This window comes from Tursiops truncatus, chromosome 12 (genome assembly GCF_011762595.2).
Source record: "Tursiops truncatus isolate mTurTru1 chromosome 12, mTurTru1.mat.Y, whole genome shotgun sequence".
In the NCBI taxonomy this organism is placed as follows: domain Eukaryota; kingdom Metazoa; phylum Chordata; class Mammalia; order Artiodactyla; family Delphinidae; genus Tursiops; species Tursiops truncatus.
Window position 1 is genome coordinate 38,201,079 of NC_047045.1, and position 26,227 is coordinate 38,227,305.

General features: G+C 37.6%; 1 protein-coding gene across 4 annotated transcripts in view; it reads right to left on the reverse strand.

Annotated features, from left to right (window-relative positions):
• PDSS2 (decaprenyl diphosphate synthase subunit 2) overlaps positions 1–26,227 on the reverse strand; it is a 267,116-nt gene that overhangs the window by 144,892 nt on the left and 95,997 nt on the right. For 3 of the 4 annotated variants that reach the window (XM_019929522.3, XM_019929520.3, XM_073789477.1), the window contains exon 2: positions 19,101–19,235. The exons of the other annotated variant lie outside the window; for it this stretch is intronic. In XM_019929522.3, the coding sequence (XP_019785081.1) occupies positions 19,101–19,235 (135 nt within the window). The remainder of the gene's footprint in view (positions 1–19,100; positions 19,236–26,227) is intronic. 4 annotated transcript variants of the gene reach the window in all.

Below are 26,227 nucleotides of genomic sequence, written 5' to 3' on the forward strand. Positions count from 1 at the left end.
CAATTACAGTCTCTATCAATACATATTATGCCAGATGGTAATGAGCCATCCACAAAGGGCTAGCCATCCAAAATAATCACGCCGCTTTCCAGAGAAATGTCGAAGAGGTTATGGTTTATTACACAGTGCTCATTAGATATACAGTGGCAGCATTAGCAATTTTTCCTTCATTTGTGTCTCATTTAAGGATCTGCCCCCACAAGCACAGTCAAATTAGTATACAAGGTTAAAACCATTATGCTCAGAAAAAAATTAAGTTGCATTCTATTTTACAGTAATGGTGGATCAAAGGTCCTTGGAATCTATTATTTGCGAAACCATTATCTAACACAGAATATTAACAAAAGGGAAAAGAAAAGCAATGCCCTGGCAGTACAGCTTTGACAGGAACAAAGACAGACTGAAATAAGCAAACACCACATTACTTAATTAAGTATCCCTTAAAAAAAAAAAACTATTTAAAAAATAATACTAAGGTTGTGACATCAACTGACAAAAGTCACAAAACTAAAGTTAATGAAGAAGCACCAACCTATACTTTGAAATGCTTTGTTCACCTATCAACTTATTTTAAACATTTTTTTACACTGCCTTTGTGCACAATTTGGTAATAAATTCACTTATTGCTATAAAGTATTTATTTTCTTAAAAAGATAACCTAGGTTCTCATCTTTGTGGCAAATCCACATTTATTAATATTTAATAAATTGGAAATTTGGATAAAACTATTATAGCTGGAAAGAGCTGGTCAAAAAAGCAAATATTGGAGTAGGTAACAAAAACTAAAATAGATACTACTAAAAAATAGCTACTTAATGGATTTTGTTAAATCATCAGATAACTGATTAGTAGCATCTGAATTACTAACAGAGTAAACAGTTGTAGCAAAGAGATCTTTTGAAGAGTCCTGCTTGGTTGTTAATAAAATATTACAGTTAATTATAGTTAGAAGGATAATATTTCAAATATACTTTCCCCATATTTTGTTATTAACAGACTGTAATTGTAGTGGATATTCAAAGATCTCTTGCTTTCATTTAATGAACATTTATTTAGTGCCTGCCACATGTCAAACTGTGTGACAGGTTCTGAGAATTCATCCCAAAATGGGGAGATGGGGGCAGAAAACTATACTGTGTCCTTAAGAAGCTCATGCACAGATCAGTGAAGGATTCAGACAGGAAGTGAAATGATTTCAATCCTAGGCAACAACTGCTATCAAAGAAGTAAACACACGCAGGGGGCCAGGGGAGCCCAAATCTTGCTGGAGTAAGGGAAGTGTTCCCAAAGAAAGTAACACCTAAAGTGGGACCAAAAGGATAATTCTACCTAGTAGAGAATGAGGGGGAGAAATGCACAGAGAATGTGGAGAAGTGGGGAGTGAGGGTGCTGAAGTGGGATCATTTACCTCAGAGAATCAGAAAATACAGTTTTAAGGAATCTCTTTTAAAAGCCGATCCAAATTAGAGGAAAATATCCCAACACTGGAATGACGGACTTTATGAAATAAAGTCAGCAAGGAAGGTCTAGGAAGTTCAAATGATCATGTTTAAAAAAAAAAAAAGGTATCTTAAGGAAAACATTCCCTGGTTAGGTCCATGTATGATTAATCAAATTTCAGAGTGAATAAAGGTATCATCCATCTAATGTTAACTCTAAGTCCAATTGAATAACTTGCCATGACCAAATTTTGAATTTCACTGGCTGTTCTAATTGTCCTTTATCCCCTCAAATGAGAGAAGTATCCTTGTGTCTTTCCTCTTAAACTGATAAAAGTATGAGCTATAATATACTATAGTCTAATATATGTGTGTCTACTCTTGAAATATGTGTAAAACATAGCAAACTTTTAGAGGGAAGAGAACAGAATTATTTAATTCTTTTGGTATGGTACCCACTACAGTTCAGGTATAATCAGATACCCACAAAAATTTGTTGTTGTTTTTTTTTTTAACAGAAATGCCATTATGTCCTAATACAGCCTCTATACATAGCTATGGTCTAGGATATAATGAACTCCTGAATGGATTGTGGCATCATGATAGTAATACTTCATTTCTTCCAGAGCATAACAGATATCCTCTTTTTTGAGTATCATGGTATTTCTAAACTAGGTCCTATAAATCTATGCTGATTTAGATTCTTATGTAACAGTCATTCCCCCTTTCTAAATAGTGTTTCAATTCACTAGTATTTGACCTTCCAAGATATCCATCTGTTGAACAAACATAAGTAAAGATTCCAAAGATTTTTAAAAACTATATGTAAGATGATATCTATAACTGTGTACATATTATGTACATACAGCTTTGTGTAAATGGTTGCAGCATCATTCCTGACTTTGAATTTTGCTTGGCTCAATTTTCTTCTGTCAGGAAAAGCCCCAGCTGAAGAACATCAGAAGTCACAAGAGGTACAGAGCATCATGAGATGGTAATTGTAATACAACAATAAGAAGTCATATTGTTAAACTATAGAAAAGGAAAAAGCAATGGGGCCCCATACTGATTATTTATTGCTCTAAGTTCACATCATTACTATGTGGAATTATGAGCTGCAAGGAACAAAACAAAAATGAGACTGTTGAAGGTGCACAGAGAGAAGAGCATGGGGGGCCCACTTCACGAGGGCATCCAGAGGTCCTGCTGGAGCAGCTGTTTTGTCAATGTCTTTTCTTCCCACCATTCTAAGGACTGTAATTTATTCATTTGCTCTCACCTCTGCCTTATTCTAGAGTTTAAAATGGTTTAGGTATTACTAGATGATATTCAATAACAGATAAAAAGCACAACCAGTAGATGTGGGGAAAACATGAGACAAGAGTGTAACAAGAGATGAAGTATGATAAATTGAGAAAGAAAGGCACAAAATACAAGGGAGGGGGGAACGCAGAGCAATAACAGTCTGAATTACAGACTTTAATGAAGCACTCAGAAACAGAGCCTTTTTCTGTGTGTAGCAAACCTGCTATTTTATCTCAAAATGTTAAGATGTTTGAGTTTTAGGTGTGATGACTATGCATCACCAAACCAAACACAGTACATAGATTAAAACATTTCCTGACCTCCCAGTTTTAGGAAAGAAAGGAATTCTGTTTTGGAAACCAACAGGGCTTTGGGTTACATCTCTAACTCCTATTCTACGGGTACAAATAAAAGCTTCTGATTCATCATTTATAACAGTAACAGAGGGGCTCATGTTTTACTATTTGAAAATGGCACTAAATTAGTAACGATCACCATTTGTATAGCAAAAATATTTGAGCCCTTATTGCTTGATAATACACTCTAAGTCAGTGGTTCCCTGTCTGGATTTCCTAGATCTTTAAGGATTCTTCACAGAAAGAATTCTTCAGAGAAGTGAGTTATCTTCTCCTTTCCAAAATGTCTAAGGAAAGCCATTCATTCACCCCTGGATAAAGGAACATCTATTAATAAAAAACATCAATTTCCTTTAGTTCTGTACTCATTAATAAGATGTGATAGTAGTGGTTACATCTTGGTCATGAGGCACCCAGTTACAAGTATATCTGATAAAATGGAAAATCAAGTAATCATTATTTTACATATAAAGTGTGTTTGGTAAACAGACTCCTTTACAGAAGGGCAGGAGAACAGCAAAAGGAGTCCTGAGTGGTGAAAAGGCTGAGAGGTTATCATCACGGAGTCTATGCTGGCTAACTTCCCTCTACTTTTCCTTGGCCACCCCCTATCACCAAGGTATTCTAAGAGACAGCAGCTGTCCACTTCAATAACACATCTAACAGGAGGCCAGAAGAGGTCAGTGGAGAGCAGTGCTGGGCACCCCATCCTCGCACCCAGACAGCTGGGCTCTGGCACATCTCAGGTCTCTGTTTACTCAAGAGGAAGAAGCCAAAAAGACAGACTAAATCCTTACACTCAATTTTTCGCTTTGTCACGATCAGAGATGACTTTAAGGCTGTTGTAATGTTTAACTTAAAAAAGAAAAAAAGGTTTGAATTAGAAAACAAAGAAATTCTCCTGTGACAACGTCCCAGCTTCTACATTAATTCTAAAACAAATAGGAGAGTGGAACAATTAAACATGTTGCTTTAAATGTTTTAAATATTTACATATAAATTTTTCCTCTAACTCCAGGGAAGTGTAAATGAAATAGAAAGCTCTTCCTCCATCAAGAGCCGAAGAATTAGAAGGAAAAAGGCTTTTAGTTACCAGTTCTTGGGTTTTTACTTCTCTCTTAGGAAGTTCCCTCACTGAAGGCTCATCTATAAGGTACAGAACCTAAAAGTGAGCCCTAGTCCTTCACAGAGGGGCTACTTTCCCATCAAAATGGAGGTCATGGTCTGCGGCATATTTATTGAGTATAAACTTGCAGTAGTGTACTAGGCACAGAGAGAATGGCAACCACAAAAGACTATGTAGTACCTGACTTTAGGGGCTTTATGAATCTAAGAGTGGAACCAATAAAATTAGAAAATGCTAAGGAAGGACCTAAAATGGGTGGATTACAGAGAGGTCCATGTTACCTTGCCTACCCTTCTAAGTATTCCTGAGGAAGATTAACTTCCAGCCAAAGCAGTATAGATAAAACAAAATTTGCATAAGGTACCTTTGAAAAATAACAAGTTGCCTATTAAACACTGTAAGTGTGTCAAAAAAAAAAAGCTTTTGCAAAATTGAAGCCATAAATTGACTTAAACCCTCTTAATTTAGTACTATTCCATTTAAATTCTCTGACAACGGACTTTTCAGCTTGTTTTTGTTAAATTAAAATTGCTCTGGCCTCTACAAAAAGAGATAAAAAGTAAATTCCTATTTCTAAAGTTCTGAAGTGAATGATATAAAATTAAATATAGAGATGCATTTTAAGTGCTAAGTATCCTTCCGCTGTTGCCAGAAAACAACTAACAAAGGGGAGGTAAGTAATTTCGCAGCCCTGTTTTCTCACTCTCCTTCACTGAGTGAGAAGTGAGTCGTTTGCATGGCATAATAAGCTGTAAATTATAAACATTTTTACATTACACAGCCTGCTGCAAAGAGAAGTCTGCCAGCTTTCTACTATATTGGATAGGGTTCAAGTGATTAACTACAGCTTTGGAAAGAAGGGGTGGAAACTTGTTTTGCGTCTCAGTTTGTTGGTTCTCTTATGCATAGACTCTAAAAATCCGTTACATCATTATTTGCAATGAATATGTAAGTTATTCATTGTAATTATAGTAGGGTAATAGAAGCTCCATATTACTGCAGAATGTAAATTACCCATGGACGGCAGCAAATCTTGTAGGTGCATAATTATCCAAGTATTTCCTTGAAAACGTGTCTCCAATGAGTATGAATGTAATGGTTTTTAATACCAAAATTTATAGCACTGAGCATTTCAGGACTAATGACAAATGAAGTACACTTTGTTTTTTGTCTATAGGGGAAGCCCATTAGACAGAACATCTATGTGGGGCAGGTCTATTTAAAAACATGGTTTCTGTATCAAAGAAAACATACAGATATCTGTATTCCCAATAGATAAAAGAGTAAAGGAAATGTGCAATAAAAGAGGTATAGCCTACAAACCTAAATGTTTTTATTTTTAAACTGTATAGAACACCATGATCCACATTCAACGTCTAAACAAAAGCAAATTTTGTCTGAATAAATCAACAATAATTCATGGAGCACCTGAGTGCCCACCACAGTGCTTGGGCTTTAGAGGCCAAAGAAAAAAGTCTATAACCTGGTTTCTAAGCACTATGCAATTCAATACCACCAAACATAAAGATCTGCGCTCAGTCTTGAGGATGTCAAGATGAAAAAGAAAGTACAGTTGGCCCCCATATCCTTGGGTTTCGCATCCATGGATTCAACCAACTGTGGAGCTGGCTAAATCTACAAATGGAAAACCTGTGGATGCAGAGAGCCGACTGTATTCATTGTACTATACCATTGTATATAAGGGACTTGAGCATCAAAGTGGATTTTGGTATCCACGGGGGCTCCTGGAACCAACCCCACGGGGATACTGAGGAGCAACTGTATATTTAGGGCACTCTAATTCAGAGGCGTCTACAGTAATGGAAAGAGCACGAATTCCATGGTCAAATGGGGTCTGAATTCCAACTCTGCCATTTATTTACACTACCAACTTTGTCAGGTTATTAAATTTCTCTAAGCCTGTTTCCCAAGAAAAGTGATTTTTTTGTTAACCAATATTGTAAGGATTAAATGAGTTAACATTTATAAAGCACAGGGAACAGTACCAGACATATAGAAAATTCGATATGTGTTAGCTATAGTGATTATTTTTCTATAATTATCATAGATTTGCACATAGCAGGTGCCCAACAAATGTTTGTTGAATGAATGAGTCAATGAGTGATAAGATAGGTATACAAATTACTAAAAAATAGATAAAAAGTGCCTCAAAGGTACAAAATGTAATAAAAGGCTCAGTGGTTGGAGAGGTGTTGAGTTGGAAGATGGCTAAAACATAGGCCCTGACCTCTAGAAGGTACTATCTAGTGGGGAAACATATACATAAATCAGTCATTACAAAACAATGTGTTAAGTGTTCTAAAAATTCACAGAACAGTCGCTCTAGGTTCTGGCTCTAATTGAGCCAGAGCTTTTCCTGGGGTACCAATATCCCTGTATCTTTGTGAGTGGATATACTTAACTTCCTACAAGCCACAAACTGAAGAGTTGAGAGGTGGGACTGGTGCTTTGTTTCTGCACTGTCTTGAGAGACCACTGCTCCTTTGCAGCAGCTCTACTTGCCACCACTCTCTTCTCTGTCACCCTGCATTCACTGGAGTCCTCAGCACTTCGCTTAGTTCTGTTCTCTTGGTTGACTTCAATCACGTGAACTGCCCACCTGTAGTTTCTCAATCTACTCAATTCAAATGCTGTCAACCCCACTCTCAGGAACAACTGGAACTTATCATTTAGAGCTGTTCTACTTCTGAAATCTTCAATTCACATATACTGCTTTCTATCTATGACCTCCTAATCTCTCAGTTCTCTCACTGAATTATTACTTTTCCCCCTAAAATATGAATCTTCATGACCTCCAATCCTTGATCACTATTTTTTACCTAATTTTGGACTCCCTCAGCCTTCCTTCCTGATTGAGCCTAAACAGTTCTATTAGGTCAACAACCATTCTTTTGCACATACCTTTTTCTTGGTGGGCAAAGAAAAATCACAATCATGCTTTTATTTTTACCTCCATCACTTCTACTCTAGGGCTGCTAGGAAGTAACTGCTGCTGTTAAGGAATTCGGATTTAATCCTGTAGGGAATGGGATACTATTGAAAAATTAAGGATATTTTATTCCACTTAAAAAGTTGAGCAGAATAGAAGGGAATAGGGCAATCTTAATAATAGAAAATGGACACTCAATATGCCACTGACTATAGAGAAGAAGGATTACAGGGTTAGAGATAACCAACCTGAGAATCTTCTCTCTTTGCCTCTATTACCATTGCCACCCAGCTACCCAGTCCAAGAGCAAGAAGAAGAGGATAGCGAAGAAGGAGCTCCTTGGGCACTAAGCCACCTGTAGATGCCAGTTTCTCCTAGCATCTTAGGTGAAGGGTATTAAGGACTGTCTTTAATCAAACAAATGGCTGTGAGTAGACATGGGTGGATTGTGGACCCAAGAGTGAATATGGTTACAGCTCTAGAAATTAAGCTCCAAAAACAGAGTTCTAGAAATGAAATTGCATCAATAGTGTCAATAGTGTCATAAATTGGAGGTCAAAGACTACTGTCACTGGAGGTCAAAGACTATTTCTTATTAATATTTGCATTTCCTTCAACACTTAGCCCTGTGCCTTGCAGAGAGGAGGTGGTCAGGATGTGCTATATTGGACCACAGGCTACTTGAACCTAGCTGGATATATGCCCATTAAGCTCTGTGACTTAAAGTCCATTTTATCCCTATCTGCCTTATAGATGAGTAATCACACAGCATGATTAGTGACTTGCTTAAGATCAAATAAATAATCAGTTACAGATTTGAGACAAGAACCCAGATCTCTGGCCCTTTACCCAAGTCTCTTTTATATCACACTGTTTACCACTGGGGGTGCCTTGAGTTTGGGTTCAAAGGATATAACATTATGTCATGAAGCTATTAAGTAAACTCTGTCATTAGACATTTTAAATGACTGCAATTCTTCTAACAGAACTAACATTTTACTACAGTGAATGTCAAGAATTAAGCACAGTTTAAAATTCAGAATTAGACACTGGACAATGCCTTTGACTGTGGCTTCTTACTAGTCAACATACAGCCCTTCTTTAAGTAAAAGACTTAAACTTTTTCACTATTGACAAAACAATTTATGCAGCTTGTTTTTTGTTGTGATATAGTCAGGCAGGCTAATCTGTACCAAGATATTTATATACGATTAACTCTCAGCTGAGTAGATTAGTAACTGAGCCCACCTATTTTTTGTGGTGAATTATACTTGTTTTGTAAGAGGCTGTTCCTATTTTGTGTTTTTCCAACAGCTCTGGTGAAGTAAAGACTTCTGATGTACAGTACATGGAACAAAGAGTCTTCCCCTTTCTTACTCAACATATAATTGCTGCATTTGTGCATGCTGTGTAGGTTGAAAAATAACAATAAAAAGTTAATGAAGAAAATAAGTACTGGTTGTAATTAATTAGTAATATTGCTAGATTTGTACCTGGAGTTTATTTTTTTTGTTGTAAATGGAACACAATCAATAGGAATGTGTAATCAAACTGCACATGCTTTCATCTCTTGGGATCTCTCTGAAAAGGAGCTGAGATATCTTTAGGAAATTATCTTCAATAGCCTACTCTGAATTCAATTATTCAGCATAATCATTTTATTTTTTTAAAGTCTTCATGTTGCTTTTTAAAAATATCTATTTATTTATTTTTGGCTGCGTTGGGTCTTCGCTGCTGCGCGCAGGCTCTCTCTAGTTGCAATGAGTGGGGGCGACTCTTCGTCACGGTGCGCAGGCTTCTCATTGCAGTGGCTTCTCTTGTTGCAGAGCATGGGCTCTAGGTACGTGGGCTTCAGCAGTTGTGGCTCATGGGCTCTAGAACGCAGGTTCAGTAGTTGTGGCTCACAGGCTTAGTTGCTCTGTGTCATGTGGGATCTTCCCAGACCAGGGCTTGAACCCGTGTCCCCTGCATTGGCAGGCAGATTCTTAACCACTGCGTCACCAGGGAAACCCAGCATAATCATTTAAAATCACTGTCAATTCCTCCTTTTCGAGGTTCTTGTAGTACAAAAAGATACATTTCTTAAATAGGTTGTTATTGCTTTATAAGTATGAAATATAACTTTCTTTTAATTTTCAAGTTTATTTTAATTGAATTTTCTTTATTTAAAAAAAGAAATATTACAAATAAAGTTCCCTTTGACTATCCCCTATACCTGTTTCCAAACCATTCCCCCTCCCCACTTCCTCCAACCACAGGTATCATCAGGTGGGTGAAGTTTCTTCCAGACTTTTTCCTATGCATTTACACATGCCATTTGTTTATTTTGTTTGTTTGGGGTTTTTTTTGGCTGCACTGGGTCTTAGTTGCAGCACGCGGGATCTTTGATGAGGCATGCGGGATCTTTTCTTTCACTGTAGTGCATGGGCTCTTCATTGCAGCTCTTGGGCTTCTCTCTAGTTGTGGCGTGTGGGTTTTCTCTCTCTAGTTGTGGTGTGTGGGCTCCAGAGAGTGTGGGTTCTGTAGTTTGCAGCACGCGGGCTCTCTCAATGAGGTGCGCAAGCTCAGTAGTTGTGGTGCGCAGGCTTAGTTGCTCCGCAGCATGTGGGACCAGGGATCAAACCCGCGTCCCCTGCATTGGAAGGCGGATTCTTTACCACTGGACCACTGGGGAAGTCCCCTACGCATGCCATCTTAAAATAAAATAACCATAACTTTTAAAATGCTATCTATTTCAATATTAATTATTTCACATTAATAAAACTGAGCCCTAAAACAATAATATAATCAACACGTTCCTACTTAAGTGTCATTTCTTATGGTGCTTTCTGATTTGGTCAATCACCAAGGGAAATATGGTTTGTTAATTCTTTTTGGCATTTTTAAGTGCCAGACAAATTCTAATATGCAGTGTGAAGGTGAGGATTGATAGTCACAGCCTATTGTTACTATAATTAGAAGTCATCAGAAGCTAATTAGTACCACATTAAAAATGATAAATTATGAACCATAAATTTGCAGCTAAGACCTAGTCCAATCCCCTAAATTTAAAGATTTATTTTTTTTTAAAAAAAGACTTGCCTCTTTCACAGCTTTTATATTCTCCACTTGTCTTTGTAAATTATATAGGTCTCTGAGTATTCTACCACCACTTCCTCTAACAGCACACCAAGCATGACCAATTTTCACTTAGAGGAGAAAGTAATGTTAAGGTCAGTAATTTGATTAGAAGATGTTTTCTACATTAACTTAGTTATGTTTATAATGCCTTTCTTCTGATTAGTCCTTTAAGCCCAACAATCACCTTAGCATGTTTAACCTTAGTCATTAATTTAATCTTAATCAATTGAATGATACACTGAGCTAGAATTAGCACAGTTACCGAGAAATTGATAGTGTCCATTTTAACATGGATGGTAAACCTAAGAAAGGTAATCAAAAGATAGCATTTTGCTTCACTCCTGCTTTCTTTATTTAAAAAGCACCTAGAGTTTATGCATTTTCATAGGATATCTGACCCTGTCAAAGAGGGCAAAAGATAAAAGTTTAAGTCAGCTCAGGGCCTCTAAGGCCCTCATTTTAATAGTAGGATAGAATTTCTAAGCTAACTACCAACACTCAACAAAAATTTTTACTAATTTTTAAGAAGTACTTAAATAAACATGTATAAATTAAAAATAATTCAGCCCACTCAAGAGGACAAAGAATGAACAAAGTCTTTCATCCCGTTTCCCTCCACAGCTGCCGCTCCCCAGAGGTGACCACTATTAACAGCTCTTTGTGTCTCCTTTGAGATATTTTTCATGCAAATAAAAATCCACTGCCCACCCAGTCAAGCCCCAAGAGGATCAAACTATAATACGTTTTCCAGTCTTGCTTTTCTTACATGTTCCTTGAGCCCTTTCCAGATCAGCACATACCGATCTCCTTAGTTCTTTTAAACGATCCATTGATACTCCCCTGCATGAATAACATAACGTGTGCCCTCTTGGTGGACACTTTGGTTGTTTCCTTTGTTGCTGTTGTTCTTGCAAAGTATACTGCCAAGAGCATTCTTATAAATACATCTTTGAGCACTTATGCTAATACATCAGTACACAATTTTGCTAAATCAAAGGGTAGTTGGATTAAAATAAAATTTACTGCTATTACCAAATTGTTCTCTAAGCAACTATACCTATTAACATCCCCACTAACAAAACATTCAAGTGCCTCTTCCTCGCCAAGAAATGCTGAGTATCAAACTTTTTAATCTTTGCCAATCTGACAGGGGGAAACTATGATTTTTTTATTTTTTTTTTTTGCGGTACGCGGGCCTCTCACTGTTGTGGCCTTTCCCGTTGCGGAGCACAGGCTCCGGACATGCAGGCTCAGCGGCCATGGCTCACGGGCCTAGCCGCTCCGCGGCATGTGGGATCTTCCCGGACTGGGGCATGAACTCGTGTCCCCTGCATCGGGAGGCGGACTCTCAACCACTGCGCCACCAGGGAGGCCCTGATTTTTTTTTAATTTGCCCTGTATGATGAGGTCCAGCCTTTTCCCCCTTTTGTTTACTAACCACCTATGAGTTTTCTTCACTGAACAGCCTGTTCATGTCTTTTGCCCATGTCTGTGTTGTACTATCTTCTTCCTGATTCATAAGATCTCCAACAGATTTTTTTAATTAAAACTCGGTCCCTTGTCATGTATGTTGCAAATATTTTTATAATTTTGGCACTTATCTTTGGACTTTATGGGAATTATTTTCCTTTGAAGAATTCTTTTTTAATGAAGTCAAATGTGTTAATCTTTTTGTTTATAGGTCCAGAGTGTTGAAACATTTTAGAAAGGTCTTCCTTGCTTCAAGATTAAATAATAATAACAACAATAATAATAGATATTATTATTCAGCTGTAACCAAATAGTCATTGACTGTCATCCATGTGCTAGGAACATGCTGAATGCTGGGCTAATATGAAGAAAACAGATCATCTGAACTGTGTTTAATGGCACATAGAGCACAGAGTCTTCTTTTATCAGCACTACAAATAAATACAGAAAAAGATCAGTCCATAATTTTATTCCTATTCATCAGCTCACCTGCCACTCAGAAGCCAAATAAGTAGTAAGATAAAAGTACTTGTTTTACACATAGACTTGGCATGCTTTAAAATTCGCCAGTACCCACATGTACCCAAGCCAACAGACCATCTAAAAGGCGAAAATAACAATCACTTTACCCCTGACTCATTTAATACTTTTTCATTCTTGCATGTTCTACTTATCACAATTTATCTCTAGCAAACTGAGACAGAGAACGGTGGGCAAGAAGAAGGTGGCAGCATGTGAGAAATCTGATAAAGGACATAAAGCAGCATGACAGGGGTCTGGAATAACAATAATAGACAACACTTGTTAAGTGCAGTCTACACACAAGGCACTGTTCTAAGTGTTTTATTCATATTACCTGCTTTAATCCACTCAACAAACCTAGGAGGTACAGACAGGTGACCTAACTTGTCTGGGGTCACATAGCAAATAAGTGATAGATTTAAACTAAGGCAATTTATAACCAACATGATATACTTCTTCCCCTACTTGATCACTTAATGTAGGATCTCAGAAAGTTACTTCATCTTTTTGAGTCTCAGTTTTCTGGTTGGTGACTGTTATTTCTGCCTCACAGAGTCCCCATTAGGGTTCAAAGTTAGGTACCCTAACATAAAATAACGTTTACCAAACTGTTTTGCAGCATTCTACAAGATGTACTGCTGACAGTCAAAAAAAAAGAAAAATCATAGTTTCCCCCTGTCAGATTGGCAAAGATTAAAAGGGTTACAGGGTTTTAGAGTAAAATAACTGGGAAACAATATCTCTTCTTAAAGATTCGTGATGCATGCCACATATACCTAACAATTCTTCAGATTTATGAAATGAAGCAATCTTTTGGCATGCCCAAATTTATCTGACCACAGGACCTTTTGTCCCACTGACAACCTAGCAAAACTTTCATCCCAAATGAAGCACAAATTGGGAAATGTTGGTAGAAAATGGCATGAGATCAAAGGACCTAATGAGTCTATGTCTGAGTCTGGCTTGGCCAACTGCTAACCTCTTGTTTTAGGTAAAGACTCCTTAACCTCTCCACGTCTCTGTTTTCCCTCTCAGCCATCACCTAGACTGCTTCAATAACTCCTTGGCTGGTTCTCTCTACCTCTTGAACCTCAACTCTCTGCGTTACCTTCTCAACTAATTACATTCTATAGCACAGATATATTAATGTGACTCCTTTGCTTAAAGACCTTTATAATAGCTATGAATAAGAATAAACACTTAGAGAATGCTTACTATGCTATGCATTATTCTATTCACTCATTTAATTCTTAAAACCATTCTCTGAAATGTGAGAGCTGAAATCTGAGGCACAGCTAATAGGTGATATAGTCTGTTTCCAGATTCCAAGTCTATTCTGCTGCCTTTTGGATGGCTCCCCACTGTTTCTCCAGGATATAGCTCTAATTCCTTCGGCCCTTCACAATTCAACTTCAACCTTCCTTTTCTACACCGTCTCCTCATCAGTATTCTGTAATACATTAGTTTGCCGGCACTATGAGGGAAGAACTTGTTCTAGGTCCCTCTCCTTGGCTTGAAAAACACCATTTTCATGTTCACAGGGTGTGCTGCTGGTATATGCATGTTTGTGTCCAAATTTCCCCTTTTTTAAAATAAGGACACTAAATTAGGATCCATTCTAATAACCTCATTTTAACTTGATTATATCAATAAAGACCCTATCTCCAAATAAGGGCACATTGTGAGAACGAGGGGTTAGGACTTCAACATATGAATTTTGGGGGGGACACAATTCAATCCATAACATCTATATACATGAACCTGGTCTCTATTATGTAAATTCATACATTCATATAATAATTATGTACTGAGTGCCCACTACAGTGTCAGCACTCTGTGGGCCCTGCTATGTACTATGTACCAGACCACATGTTTTTGGTCAGTCTGTTCCTTACTTCCTTTGCCTAGAATGCAACCACCTTTTACCAAACCCCTTGACTACCTGCGTTCCTCCAACTGACAACCTCCTAGTTACCTTCAAAACCCACTTATAAATTCCCTATTTTGTAAAGTTCAAATGGTCTCTTTTTCTGAAATTTTCTCCTTTCCTCTCCCAACATATTTAATTGCTCCGAAGAATTCTGTTTATACTTTACTTACAGTATCTATAGCATCATATTACAGTTGTTTGTAAACTTGTATGTTCCCTGGCTTGATGCTAATAAGGTCACGGAGGGTAAATACTATACAGTATTCAGGTTGTATCTCCTGCACTAAGCATAGTGCCTGGAACACCACACAGTAATTGCTTAATAAGAGTTTGTTTAATGAGTGATCAAAGCAGGGTGTTCAATTTAACAAGACCCAATAGGAAAAAATTGAAGGAGGAACATCTAGAGACACAGAGACCCAACAGACAACTATTGATAAAATCTAAACATGAAGTAGGGCTTCCCCGGTGGTGCAGTGGTTAAGAATCCGCCTGCCAACACAGGGGACATGGGTTCGAGCCCTGGCCCGGGAAGATCCCACATGCCACGGAGCAACTAAGCCTGTGCGCCACAACTACGGAAGCCTGCGCACCTAGAGCCCGTGCTCCGCAACAGGAGAAGCCACCGCAATGGGAAGCCCGCACTGCAATAAAGAGTAGCCCCCGCTCGCCGCAACTAAAGAAAGCCCGCGCGCAGCAATGAAGACCCAACGCAGCCAAAAATAAAATAAATAAATAAATAAATTAATTAATTAATTAAAATAAATAAATAAACATGAAGTAACAAAGGCCTGTAACGGGAGAGTGGAAAGTTAACTGAAAGAAAAAGAGACCTGGAGAAACTTGTGAGTTGGTGGTTTATTAGACACAGAAGATAAAAGAGTGGGAGTAACCAAGGATTACCAAATTCACTGGGATAACTGGGTGACAGAAACAGCAAAATATTAATGAAGGTGCCACTGTTATTAACAGATAAACCCTAAAGTTTAAGTGGTTGAACAAATAGATTTTTCCTCTCACACATCAAGTCAACATGGATATTCCTGATGGACAGGTGGCTCTCCTCCAAGGGGTGCAAGTACCTTTCATCTTGAATTGGTCACTTCCAAAATCACCTGCTTAAGGTATACTGCAAATGTAAGATTTTTATGGTCAGGAAATTGTAAATTTCATTTATGCTTTTATTTTATTGGCTAGATCTCATTCATACGGCCCAGCCAACTGCAAAGGAAGGCTGGGAAATGTAGTCTAGCTGAATACTCAGGAAGAAAAGAAAATGTGCTTGGCAAACTTGTTTTAATCGCTTCTAATACAGTTAACAAGAGGTGGTAGGAAATTTCAGGGAATGAAGGTAGAGTGAAAATTTGTGGCCTGTTTATAATTGCTAGTTAGATAAGAAATATTTGAGTCAGTTCTTCCTAAACCAACTGAGAAAACGGAACCATTAGTCACAAAATTCACCTGCATTTCTTTAAATGTAATAATCATGTAACACTAGAGAAGTCTATACTTTGTTATGCTATGTATTATATATTACATGATCTATCTTTTGTACACAAAATATAAACATCCTATCATTAAGAATAAGTTATAAACATTTTCCCAGTTGTGGCTAGGGATGCTTGTAAACTCAGTAATACTTTTTTTTGCCTGATCACCTTTGTAACCAATTTTTAAAGTCAGAGTTGGTGGAATAAACCTAAAGTCCATGGTCTTGTTTGAAAAAGGTTATGGTAGATGTTTACAGTGCATTTTTATAAATGTGACTCACCTGTTTTTCAAAATGCAGTTATTAGATTTTAGCCTAAATTCTGCCTCTCTTGGCCATTATGTGATAAGTTCACAAGACACATCCACAAGATATATCCAGCAGTTATATCCTTAGGCCAAACAAAACAGGTCACCTAACTCACTTTTGTTCCCTTAGGTAATTTACTCAGGTTCCATTAACTGACATCAAAGTCAAGTTTATGAGGAAAAACACCAACCAACAATGTAAATCCCAGTGGTTAAGAGGTGAATTTAAAAGCTCCCAAATCAGTACTTCCCTCAAATGTTAAATAATTCACTGTGGCATTATAGATACAAGCCTCCAGCAAAAGTTACACTTGAACAATTAAGCTAGCAGGAGCCAAACAAATGACTTCAGGGATAGAGAAACAAATGAATGGTTTCTCGTAGTAGTATGCCAAATTACATTTTCACATTAACCAGTGTGTAGAACACCCAAGCATCAGCAATGACTTACTAGATAAAGTTTGATTACAGAAAAACAGCCTGGAACCACAAACCAGGATTATTCCCTAAATGTAACTGTGGATTCTATACACTTGGGTATGAAACCCATTTACGCCATTTGGAAAAATTTTATATTCATAATGTACCACCTACTCTTTTGCAGAGTTCTTTTACAATTGCTCATATTACAACGACTATCTACCAAATGCATTATGTTCCTGTAAAGGATCAGAAGGCAATGCAGCTATTTCTTAGAGGCTAAATAAGAAATTGGAAACACAAGGTCACAACACAGTGCACTGTGTACATACAATAAAGGTAACAGCATCTGCATAGTAGAAAGAAATACACTTTATATTTAAATTCTAACTCCATCACTTTCTACCTAGAGGATTTTAGACAAGTCTTAATCTCAGCATTAGTTTCTTTTTCTATAAAATGGGGACTATTCATTTATGCAATAAATATTTACTGAATACCTATCATGTGTCGAATACTTCCAAGTGTTAGTTTAGGATTAGTGATAGTAAACCATAGCTGGTATTCATTAGAGGTGTGTATGGCTACCCAAATGCAAGAGCAGATGACTGACCATGGACTTCCCTGGTGGTACAGTGGTTAAGAATTCACCTGCCAATGCAGGGAACATGGGTTCGAGCCCTGGTCCGGGAAGATTCCACATGCCGCGGAGCAACTAAGCCCGTGCGCCACAACTACTGAGCCCACATCCCACAACGACTGAAGCCCAGGCACCTAGAGCCTGTGCTCCACAACAAAGACAAGTCACCACAATGAGAAGCCTGCGCACCGCAACAAAGAGCAGCCCCTGCTCACTGCAACTAGAGAAAAGCCACGTACAGCAACGAAGACCCAACTCAGCCAAGAATAAATAAATAAATTTAAAAAAAGAGCAGATGACTGACCAATAAAACGGTTAAAGTCGGAGACTGAAAAATCAATGGAGTTCCAAACAGGAAACAGATACATGGTTACAAGGTGATGTGAGGTCTAATTCCTTTCCGGGGACTAACAGGTTATTAGTATTCATTGTAGATGTTTATGTATTTTCTCTAATTATTTCAACTGAACTCAGCCAACAGCTTTTCTACAAAATTTACAGGGTAAAATTTTGAGCTCCAATTAAAACAGGTTGGGGAAGGATGTAGATAGATGTATTGAAGATTTGCCAAGTTACTGTCCGTTCATAAGTTTTCCTAGACATACTTAAGGGAAGACCTTTTTTGGTATACTAATTTAATGGCTAGTCTAATCTACAAGTGAAATACATTTTTTGAATCAGACTAGAAAAGCCGAATAAAATTAAGAAGAAAAAAAAAACCAACAAAACATGAGATTTGGAAGAAAGAAAACTATAGTTAGAGCCTGAACTTTTCCTCATTTGCTAGTCATGTCACCTTGAAAAACATCTCAAGGTTTCTGAAACTCAGTTTTCTCAAGAGTAAAATAAGTATAACGACAATTCTTACCTATGGAATTGTTGTAAGGATCAAATGGGATAACTGTCATTAAAATGATCAGTAACCTACAAAGCACTAAATAAATATAAATTATCTCAGAGTGAACAGGAACTGAAAATGATCCCAAGATATTTCTTCTAGTGAAGACACTTACGTGGATCAATGGTAAAAGCTCTGCAAAATTACCCTGGCTAGAGGAGAGGCCATTTGTAACCCCAACAGTGATAATCTTTGCTTGCATGTTAATGAAGGTCACTGGACTTCACAGCAGGCAAGCTAGTCATCTTTAAATATTACAGAAGAAAAAAAACATTTATGGGTAAGACTACCAGGAATTTTTAAAAAATCTAAGATGTGGATTTGTTTTTACAGTAAATAAATAAAAGATATATTAACCGTAAGCCAAAGTTTCTAGAAATACTTCTTTTTGTGAGGAAAATTTTCCTGTCACCCGTGTTTCTGGGTGGTTTTAATTTCAGGTGCCCATGTCCACTTGCAGACTATTACTTCCATACAGGCTTTTAACACAGTGTCAAGTATACTGCTAAGATTTGATATATTATTACTAAAAAACATGCTGTCATTTAAAAAAGCAAAACTGAAAATTTAAAGTTTGTTTTATATGCAGCAAAAATGACTGATATGTACTCATAAATTAATTTTTTTAATCTAAATGTGTGATATGTAAAAGTTTCTTATTCCAGTCACTTTAATAAAAACCTCTTCACCATAAAAATAAGCAAAATAAAATAAATGATATAGCACTGAAGTAGACATCTCCTAAAATGGTAGTTGTAATTATTATATACACAACTAAGTTATCATATTGAGTAGGTTTAAAAATCATGAATCCTGGACTAAATGACATAGAGTTCTCTACAGAAATACAATGATACCATGATGGAGCAGGAGAGTAGTGTTCAATAGGAATGTTTAAATGCTCAAGGCAGAAATGAGAAATATTAGACACAAAATTTACCAGAGTTACATACAAAGAAAGCAGCTAAGCCTATTAGATTTGTTAAGAATAATAAAAATCCATGTTTTAACTTAACAAAATATTTTAATCTATCTTTGAATCAGAGAATGACAAAAAACTAAACTGATTTCTACTGACCACTGTAAGAAAACACGCTTTAGAGAGCAATGTCAAAATTTCTTCTTACCATGAATAGATACCACTGACCATGTCATAGCTCTGACATGAAGCATTCACACTGCTGGGCCCAGCTGCCTTAGAAATAAGTAGCACCACCAAGCCCCTCAACTGGAGGTTATTCTGGCTGTCGTGTACAAGGCCCCTGTCAACAAGTAAAGAAAGAAGAGGATTAACACACCCTCACAAAATCAGTCAGATCAAATTAGAGAATTGCTGCAAATACACCCATGCTTCCAAAATCAGACAATGTGACTTGTTGAAAAGAAATAGGATTGGTGGAAGAAAGAGTTAACAGGAGGAAGCAACAAGTTCAGGAAACAACTAGAGAAACCCATGGCTGGTTTTGAAAGTAACAATCTGAAAATTGTGAGGCCTAATGATTTGGCTTCCTCCTCTTTCTGGGTTTTCCCACTGTCTATACCCTACTACGCAATCTTAACCATTTGCTCTGATAATGAGAGGAACCCATAGTTTTAAACTGTTCTGTGGTAGTTGACAGCAGGTGAAATACAAATTGTATGGCTTGGATGAAGTGGTATTATGTGGCGATGATGCTGGTAAGGGCAAGTGGTAAAAAATGGTTTCTGTCTTCACAGGTAGAAAATTTATTTGAGAAGTAAAATGGAAATGAATGCCATGGGCAAATATCTTGCCATTTCTTATTTTTTATGCAAAGAATAATCATTCTAGACAATGTTAGTCTTTAACATAGAATGTAATATTTTTTTGCTATGAGGATTGAATTTTTATAATTTCTACTACAACTAAGGTCAGGAATACTTTCTAAGATTATATGTTTGTTTAAGTATTGCAAATGGTTGTCATACAAGAACTAAATGACATCATTAAAAAAAGAAAAAAGACAGAAAACTATGGGTAACATATTATAATAAATTAATATTTAGAACAATGTTCATGAGCATTAATCAAATAGGTTATACTAAAGTATACATAAATAACATAAATATAATTCTTGAATGTGGTGAAAACGGTAAAAAATTTTTTATTAATTTGTATTGGAGTATAGTTGATTTACAATGCTGTGTTTGTTTCTGCTGTACAGCAAAGTGAATCAGTTATACGTATACATATATCCACATTTTTTAGGTTCTATTGCCATATAGGTCATTACAAAGTATTGAGTAGACTTCCCTGTGCTATACAGTAGGTTCTTTTTTTTTTTTTTTTGCAGTACGCGGGCCTCTCACTGTTGTGGCCTCTCCCGTTGCGGAGCACAGGCTCCGGATGCGCAGGTTCAGCGGCCATGGCTCACGGACCCAGCCGCTCCGCGGCATGTGGGATCTTCCCGGACTGGGGCACGAACCCTGCATCGGCAGGCGGACTCTCAACCACTGCGCCACCAGGGAAGCCCAGTAGGTTCTTATTAGTTATGTATTTTATATATAGTAGCGTGTATATGTCGACCCCAATCTCCCAATTTATCCCTCCCCCATCTTTCCCCCTTGGTAACCATAAATTTGCTTTCCAAATCTGTGACTCTGTTTCTAAAAACAGTAAAATTTTGTATTTTAATACTTCACTGAATTATTAAGACTTCCTTGGGTAAATTCTGAACAACGAATTAATTTAAATTAAGTAAGTTAACATAGCCAAAATTAATGAGTCAGTCCATTAGTTAAGAAAATTTTCACCCTTCATGCCTCCAAATAAATTTTTAAAAGGGATCCCTTCTTGCTCTTTCAATAGTTTCAAAATAAGACAGATCTTCAGGCTCTCTGCAAGATAACAGTTACAGCTCTTTCTCTACTTATATTTTCTCCTTAATCTAGTAAGTAACCTTCAGCAAGCTAGAGGGGTTAATGATTTTTACAAAGAAGTTCTAATATCTGTTAATTTAAGGTAATTAAGCTATATTATAGTAGAAACAAATAATCACCAGAAATGTCCAAAGCTCTGTATTATTATGTAACAATCTACTTAAATCCTACAGACCTGAACTGTTGGGAGGTTGCGAAGCACCCTATTTTAGAAGAAGAAAATGTAAAATGGGAGCGCTCTCCAAATTTTTTGCTTTGAATTACAGATTTTAACTTATGCTACTAGACCCTTATTTATGTATTACCTGAGGTAGATAATAATAATATTAAAGAGAAGCTCTGAATTGGCTCCTAATTCTAGAAAGGGAAAAGTGGAAGGTGAGGATGTGTGTGTGGCTGTGTGTTTGGGGGGTTGAGCCTGGTTAGGAATGAAGGATATGAAGGTAAGAACTCATATCGTCTAATGAAGGATATGAGGGTAAGAACTCTGACAGCTGGCCAAGTCACGTTGAAGAAATAGGCCTGGCAACAGTTCTGACAACACCTTCCTCAAATTTCTCAGAGAGGGGACCTTTCACAGAGGACACATACATCATCATCATCATCATCATCAAAATACAACAGCAGCAGCAGCAACAACAAATCCTTACATAGGACTTTATATATGCCAGGAACTATTCTAAGCATTTTACTATATATTAATTAAATTAATTCACAACAACTCTATGAGGAAGGTACCACAATTACTTTGATTTTACAGATGAGGAGAATGAGGCACACAGAGAGATCAAGCAACTTGTTCAAGGTACCAGAGACAGTAGGCGTTAGAGCCTTGATAGAGCCAGGATTTGAACCCAGGCCACCTGGCCCTAGAGTCTATATACATGCTTACCCATTATGCTATAGTGACCCTCCATCTGCTTCACCTCATGTACCAACTATTTGCTAAGTCAGTAGAATAGTGACCGTTTTAGAACCAGGTTTGAAAAATCCTTCTGCCATTTATTAGCTGTATGACTCAGAATATCACCTCTTCCGTAAAATGAGATTAACAACATCTACTTTCTGTAGTCATTGTATGGAACAGACAACATGAGTGAAGCATAAACCACTGTGGAAGCACATGGAAGGTGACAAGGTGATCAGAAAACTACATCTCTCTCATTACTTTTTTAAAAAATTAATTAATTAATTTATTTAGGCTGTGTTGGGTCTTCATTGCTGTGCGTGGGCTTTCTCTCTAGTTGTGGCGAGCGGGGGCTACTCTTTGTTGTGGTGCACGACCTTCTCACTGCAGTGGCTTCTCTTGTTGTGGAGCACGAGTTCTAGGCACGCAGGCTCAGTAGTTGTGATGCATGGGCTTAGCTGCTCCGCGGCATGTGGGATCTTCCCGGACCAGGGCTCGAACCCGCGTCCCCTGCATTGGCAGGCGGATTCTTAACCACTGCACCAGCAGGGAAGTCCCTCATTATTTTTTGCCATCTATTTTTTCTCAACTCTTATATTTTCTTTTTCTTTTACTGTTTCTCCTTCTGTCTCTCAAAGTCTTACCCACTACCAGCATATATAATTTCCTATAAATACTGTTTCCTTTTCTACCCCCAACATAACAAAAGTTAAGGAATTCTTCCGACCATGACCCAGAAACATCATGTATCACTGAAACACTGGCCACTTTCAGAATGCATTACTGAAAAGGTCAGGAAAAGAAACTATAGTAGACCAGTTACCAGAAATCAAGAGAGCAGTCAGAAAAGCACACCTTCTAACCATCAATTTTCACACAAGACAGTAGTTAACAACCCAGAGAACAGATTAACAGGTTGAGTAAATTAAATGTTTCCAAAACACCATGTCTTTAAATTCACTTCATTAACACCCTTAAAAAAAAAAAGTACTAAGATAATTCGATAATGTTCACAGCTCAAAAACTAGCTCACAACAAAAATAAGAAATTTTGCTCCTGAGCATAAAAAGTCCCTAGGATTCTAAACTTGCAGAGTTAATGTTTCATATGGTCCAGGTCATACTTCACCTGGAACACTATGATTTATTCTGAATGCCTCTCTTAAGGAGAAATACTGACAAGCTGGGGCATATCCAGAAGATGGTGAAATCATATACTTCCACATGCTTGGCTGACCAAAAAAAAAAAAAAAAAAAAAAATGAATGCTAGCTTGGAGAACAGTAAAGTTGGTGTTCTCAAATTTACGCAGTCAAAAATGTAGTAAATGCTTACTACATGTCAGGTACAGAGCTAAACAGAGAGTGGAGGACATGATGGCGAGCAATGGTGAGCTGTGGTCTCCCTTCTTGTGGATAATACAGTCTGGACTTAAAATAATAATAAAATGTGGTATGAGCTACTTTAGGAGATGAACAAGGACAACTAACATAGGCACAGAGAAAGGGCAACTAACATAAGCAGGGGTGAAGGAGTGGTGAAAGGGACCCCCCTGAGACCTAAAGGATGAGACGAAGTAGTCAGGGGAGCTGAAGCAAGGAGGGGAAGTGAAAAAAGAGTGTTCTAGAGAGGAGACAATATGTGTGAAAGTTTGGAGGAGAAAGAGGAAGACACAGCTGTCTCCAGAATCAATAGGGCAGGAATACAGTGTGTGAAGGGCAGGGTTGGGAGAATTAAAGCTAGAGGAGTACATGATGACTGTATTTTCATCTGAAAGGGTACCAGAAGGATAGGCGATAGACCTGGTAAGTATTACTTTAGAGACTGACACTAATAGACAGAAAATATAGCTGGTGAATTTTGGCTCGACATGAAGAGATTAAAAAACAGAGGAGTCTCTGTTGATGCTGAGTCCCTTGAGAATAAAGATGTTTAAGAAGCTGCACAGCCTCTGATACAACACATTAGAGGGAAGCCTGGACTATTCAACATCTGGGTTTTTCTCTTACTCTGTGATTCTTTATTATCTCACTTTACTACATTTAATTATCTAATACCCTACAATATGTATAATAAGTATAAAAATTGGGAGAATTCGTTAACATCATCTAAGTGTCATAAACGAAAGCAATATTTAGTATCTTGTAATCTTTATCACTAAAATTCTACAGAATTGTTTTCCTTTCACTAATATAGATTTAAAAAAAAAAAAACCCCAAAACCTTTATCATTCATTCAACTAATGCAGACCGAAAACCTTCCATACATCAGGCACAGTGCTTGGCATAGATGTCATGGTGAGCAAAACCAGGTACGGAGCTTGTGAAGCTTACAACCTAGTGGAAGAGACTGGTAATAATGAAAGAATGACAAATAAATGTAAAATTACAATAGTAATAAATGCCACAAAGGAAAAAGAGAGACGATGCTGTGAGAGCTTACAACGGGGAACTAGCCTAGCAGGGAAAGTCAGAGGCTTCCTTAGGAAATGATGACCAAGTTGACACCCAAAGGAAGATGTAAAAGAGGGGTGTGGGAAGAGAATAGGTAAGGGGAGTGTCTCCACAGCACAAGAATGAGCACATGCAAGGCTGAGTACACTGTACAAAGTGAGGCTAGAAGCAGACAGAGACCAGACCACACAGGTCAAACAGGCCATGATTGGATGTTAGCTCTTTATCCAAAGAGCAATGTGAAGCCACCACAGTAACTTAAGCATCTTGTCATGTAATCAGATATTTTAAAAAAAATAAAAAAAAAAGAAAGAAAAAAGAAAAACTTCTATCATCAGTGTGGAAAAATGACTTAGGTGTGTGTTTGGGGTGGGGGGGACAAAGTGGATATGAGGAGACTGGTTAGAAGGCTTTTGTGGTAGTCAATGAGAAATATGGGGGTAGCTTGGTGGACAAACAAGAGGTGTAGCAAATCTAAAGTAATATTTCAACTCAATTTAAATATATGTCAGATACTATGTAGTCCTGGAAAATTAGCTATTATAGATATATCACTAATTTAAAATAATATTCTGAAAAGTCTGTAAGTTGAATTTTGGGGGGACAAACTTGGCCTTCAAAATTCTGCTCCAGAGCTACAACAGATCAACAGTAAACATGAATATTCTAATAGCTTTACAATTTCATGGAAATAAGGATTGAACAGGTGAACTTTGCAACCCAGCTCTATAGCCTTCTCACATTATGGCTTCTATGGCTAACTGCAGTTCCTACTGCATCATCCTATCTTTCCACAACTATTAACTAGTTTCTCTTCCTTAACCCTATCCTATAAATATTTCAAATATTTCAAATAAATATTTCAAATGACAGTTATGGCATCTTTCCATATTCTCTCAAATTCTATTTCTTCAACACTTATATACTAAGAGGTATACAAAGAAATAAGAGGTCTAATAAAAGAGCTATAATAATGTGTTCCAAAAATGGTTAAACTGTATAATATTAATGAACAGATAACAAAGATAGTAGAGTAACAAAAAGCAACAAAGGAAGAAAGAAAACCACTTCTTGTTAGAGGTGTGCCTCACAGTAGAGACAGAATTCAGACTGCGCCTTAAAGATGGTCAAATTTCCCTGAGCAGAGAATGGAGGAAGAAGTGGGATGGAGTTATTGGAATGGAAAGAGTGGTATTTTAGGAGAAAGGAACAGGTTAGAGTAATAAGCAGGTAAAAGTATGGCGAGCAGGCTCAGGAGCTGTGGGGCTGCCCATTTGGGCAATGTGTGAAGGTGAACAAGCTCCAGAAGACAGCCTGAAGAGTGAAGGGCCTTGAAAAGTTTACAGTCAGGGCTTCATTCTGCAGGCAATCTGAAGGCATGGATGATTTGTCAGCAAGGGAGCAATGTGATTAAAGCTAAAGACTAAAAGTGTTACTCTGGGCCTAATATTGTTACTCTGGCAATAGTGTGCTGGGTGCAGGGGAAAGGAGAGGGAAGATTAGTTAGGAGTAGTTTCTTCCAACATTCCAGGTGAGAGATAATGAGGGCCTAAATTAGGGTAGTGGCAGCAGGGATGGGAAAGAAAAGCTGAATGATGGCAGTATCATGGAGGTGGATCAGCCTAGTCTGGCCAACTGACTGCATGAGAGAGACATCAGGAAGGGATCAGGAAGCAAAGGAAAGATAAGGGCTGAATTTAAGATTCAAACCTGTTTGCCGGAGGTGATGATGCTAGTATTAGCAAGGACTGGAAAGAAAAGGGAGTGTTAATGGGGAATTAATGAGTTCAGTTTTGGACATGTTAACTTTGAATGCAAGAAGGACTTCCAGATGGAGATGCCCAGCAGGCACCTGGAAATGCTGCAGGTATAGATTTGGGAAGCATCTTTGTAGAGGATGATGGCTGAAGCAGTAGGATTTGATGGATGAGATTCTGGGGGAGAAAAAGGAGAAAAGAAGGGGAAAGGAAGAGGGAAAAAGAAGGTGTGGGAAGAGAG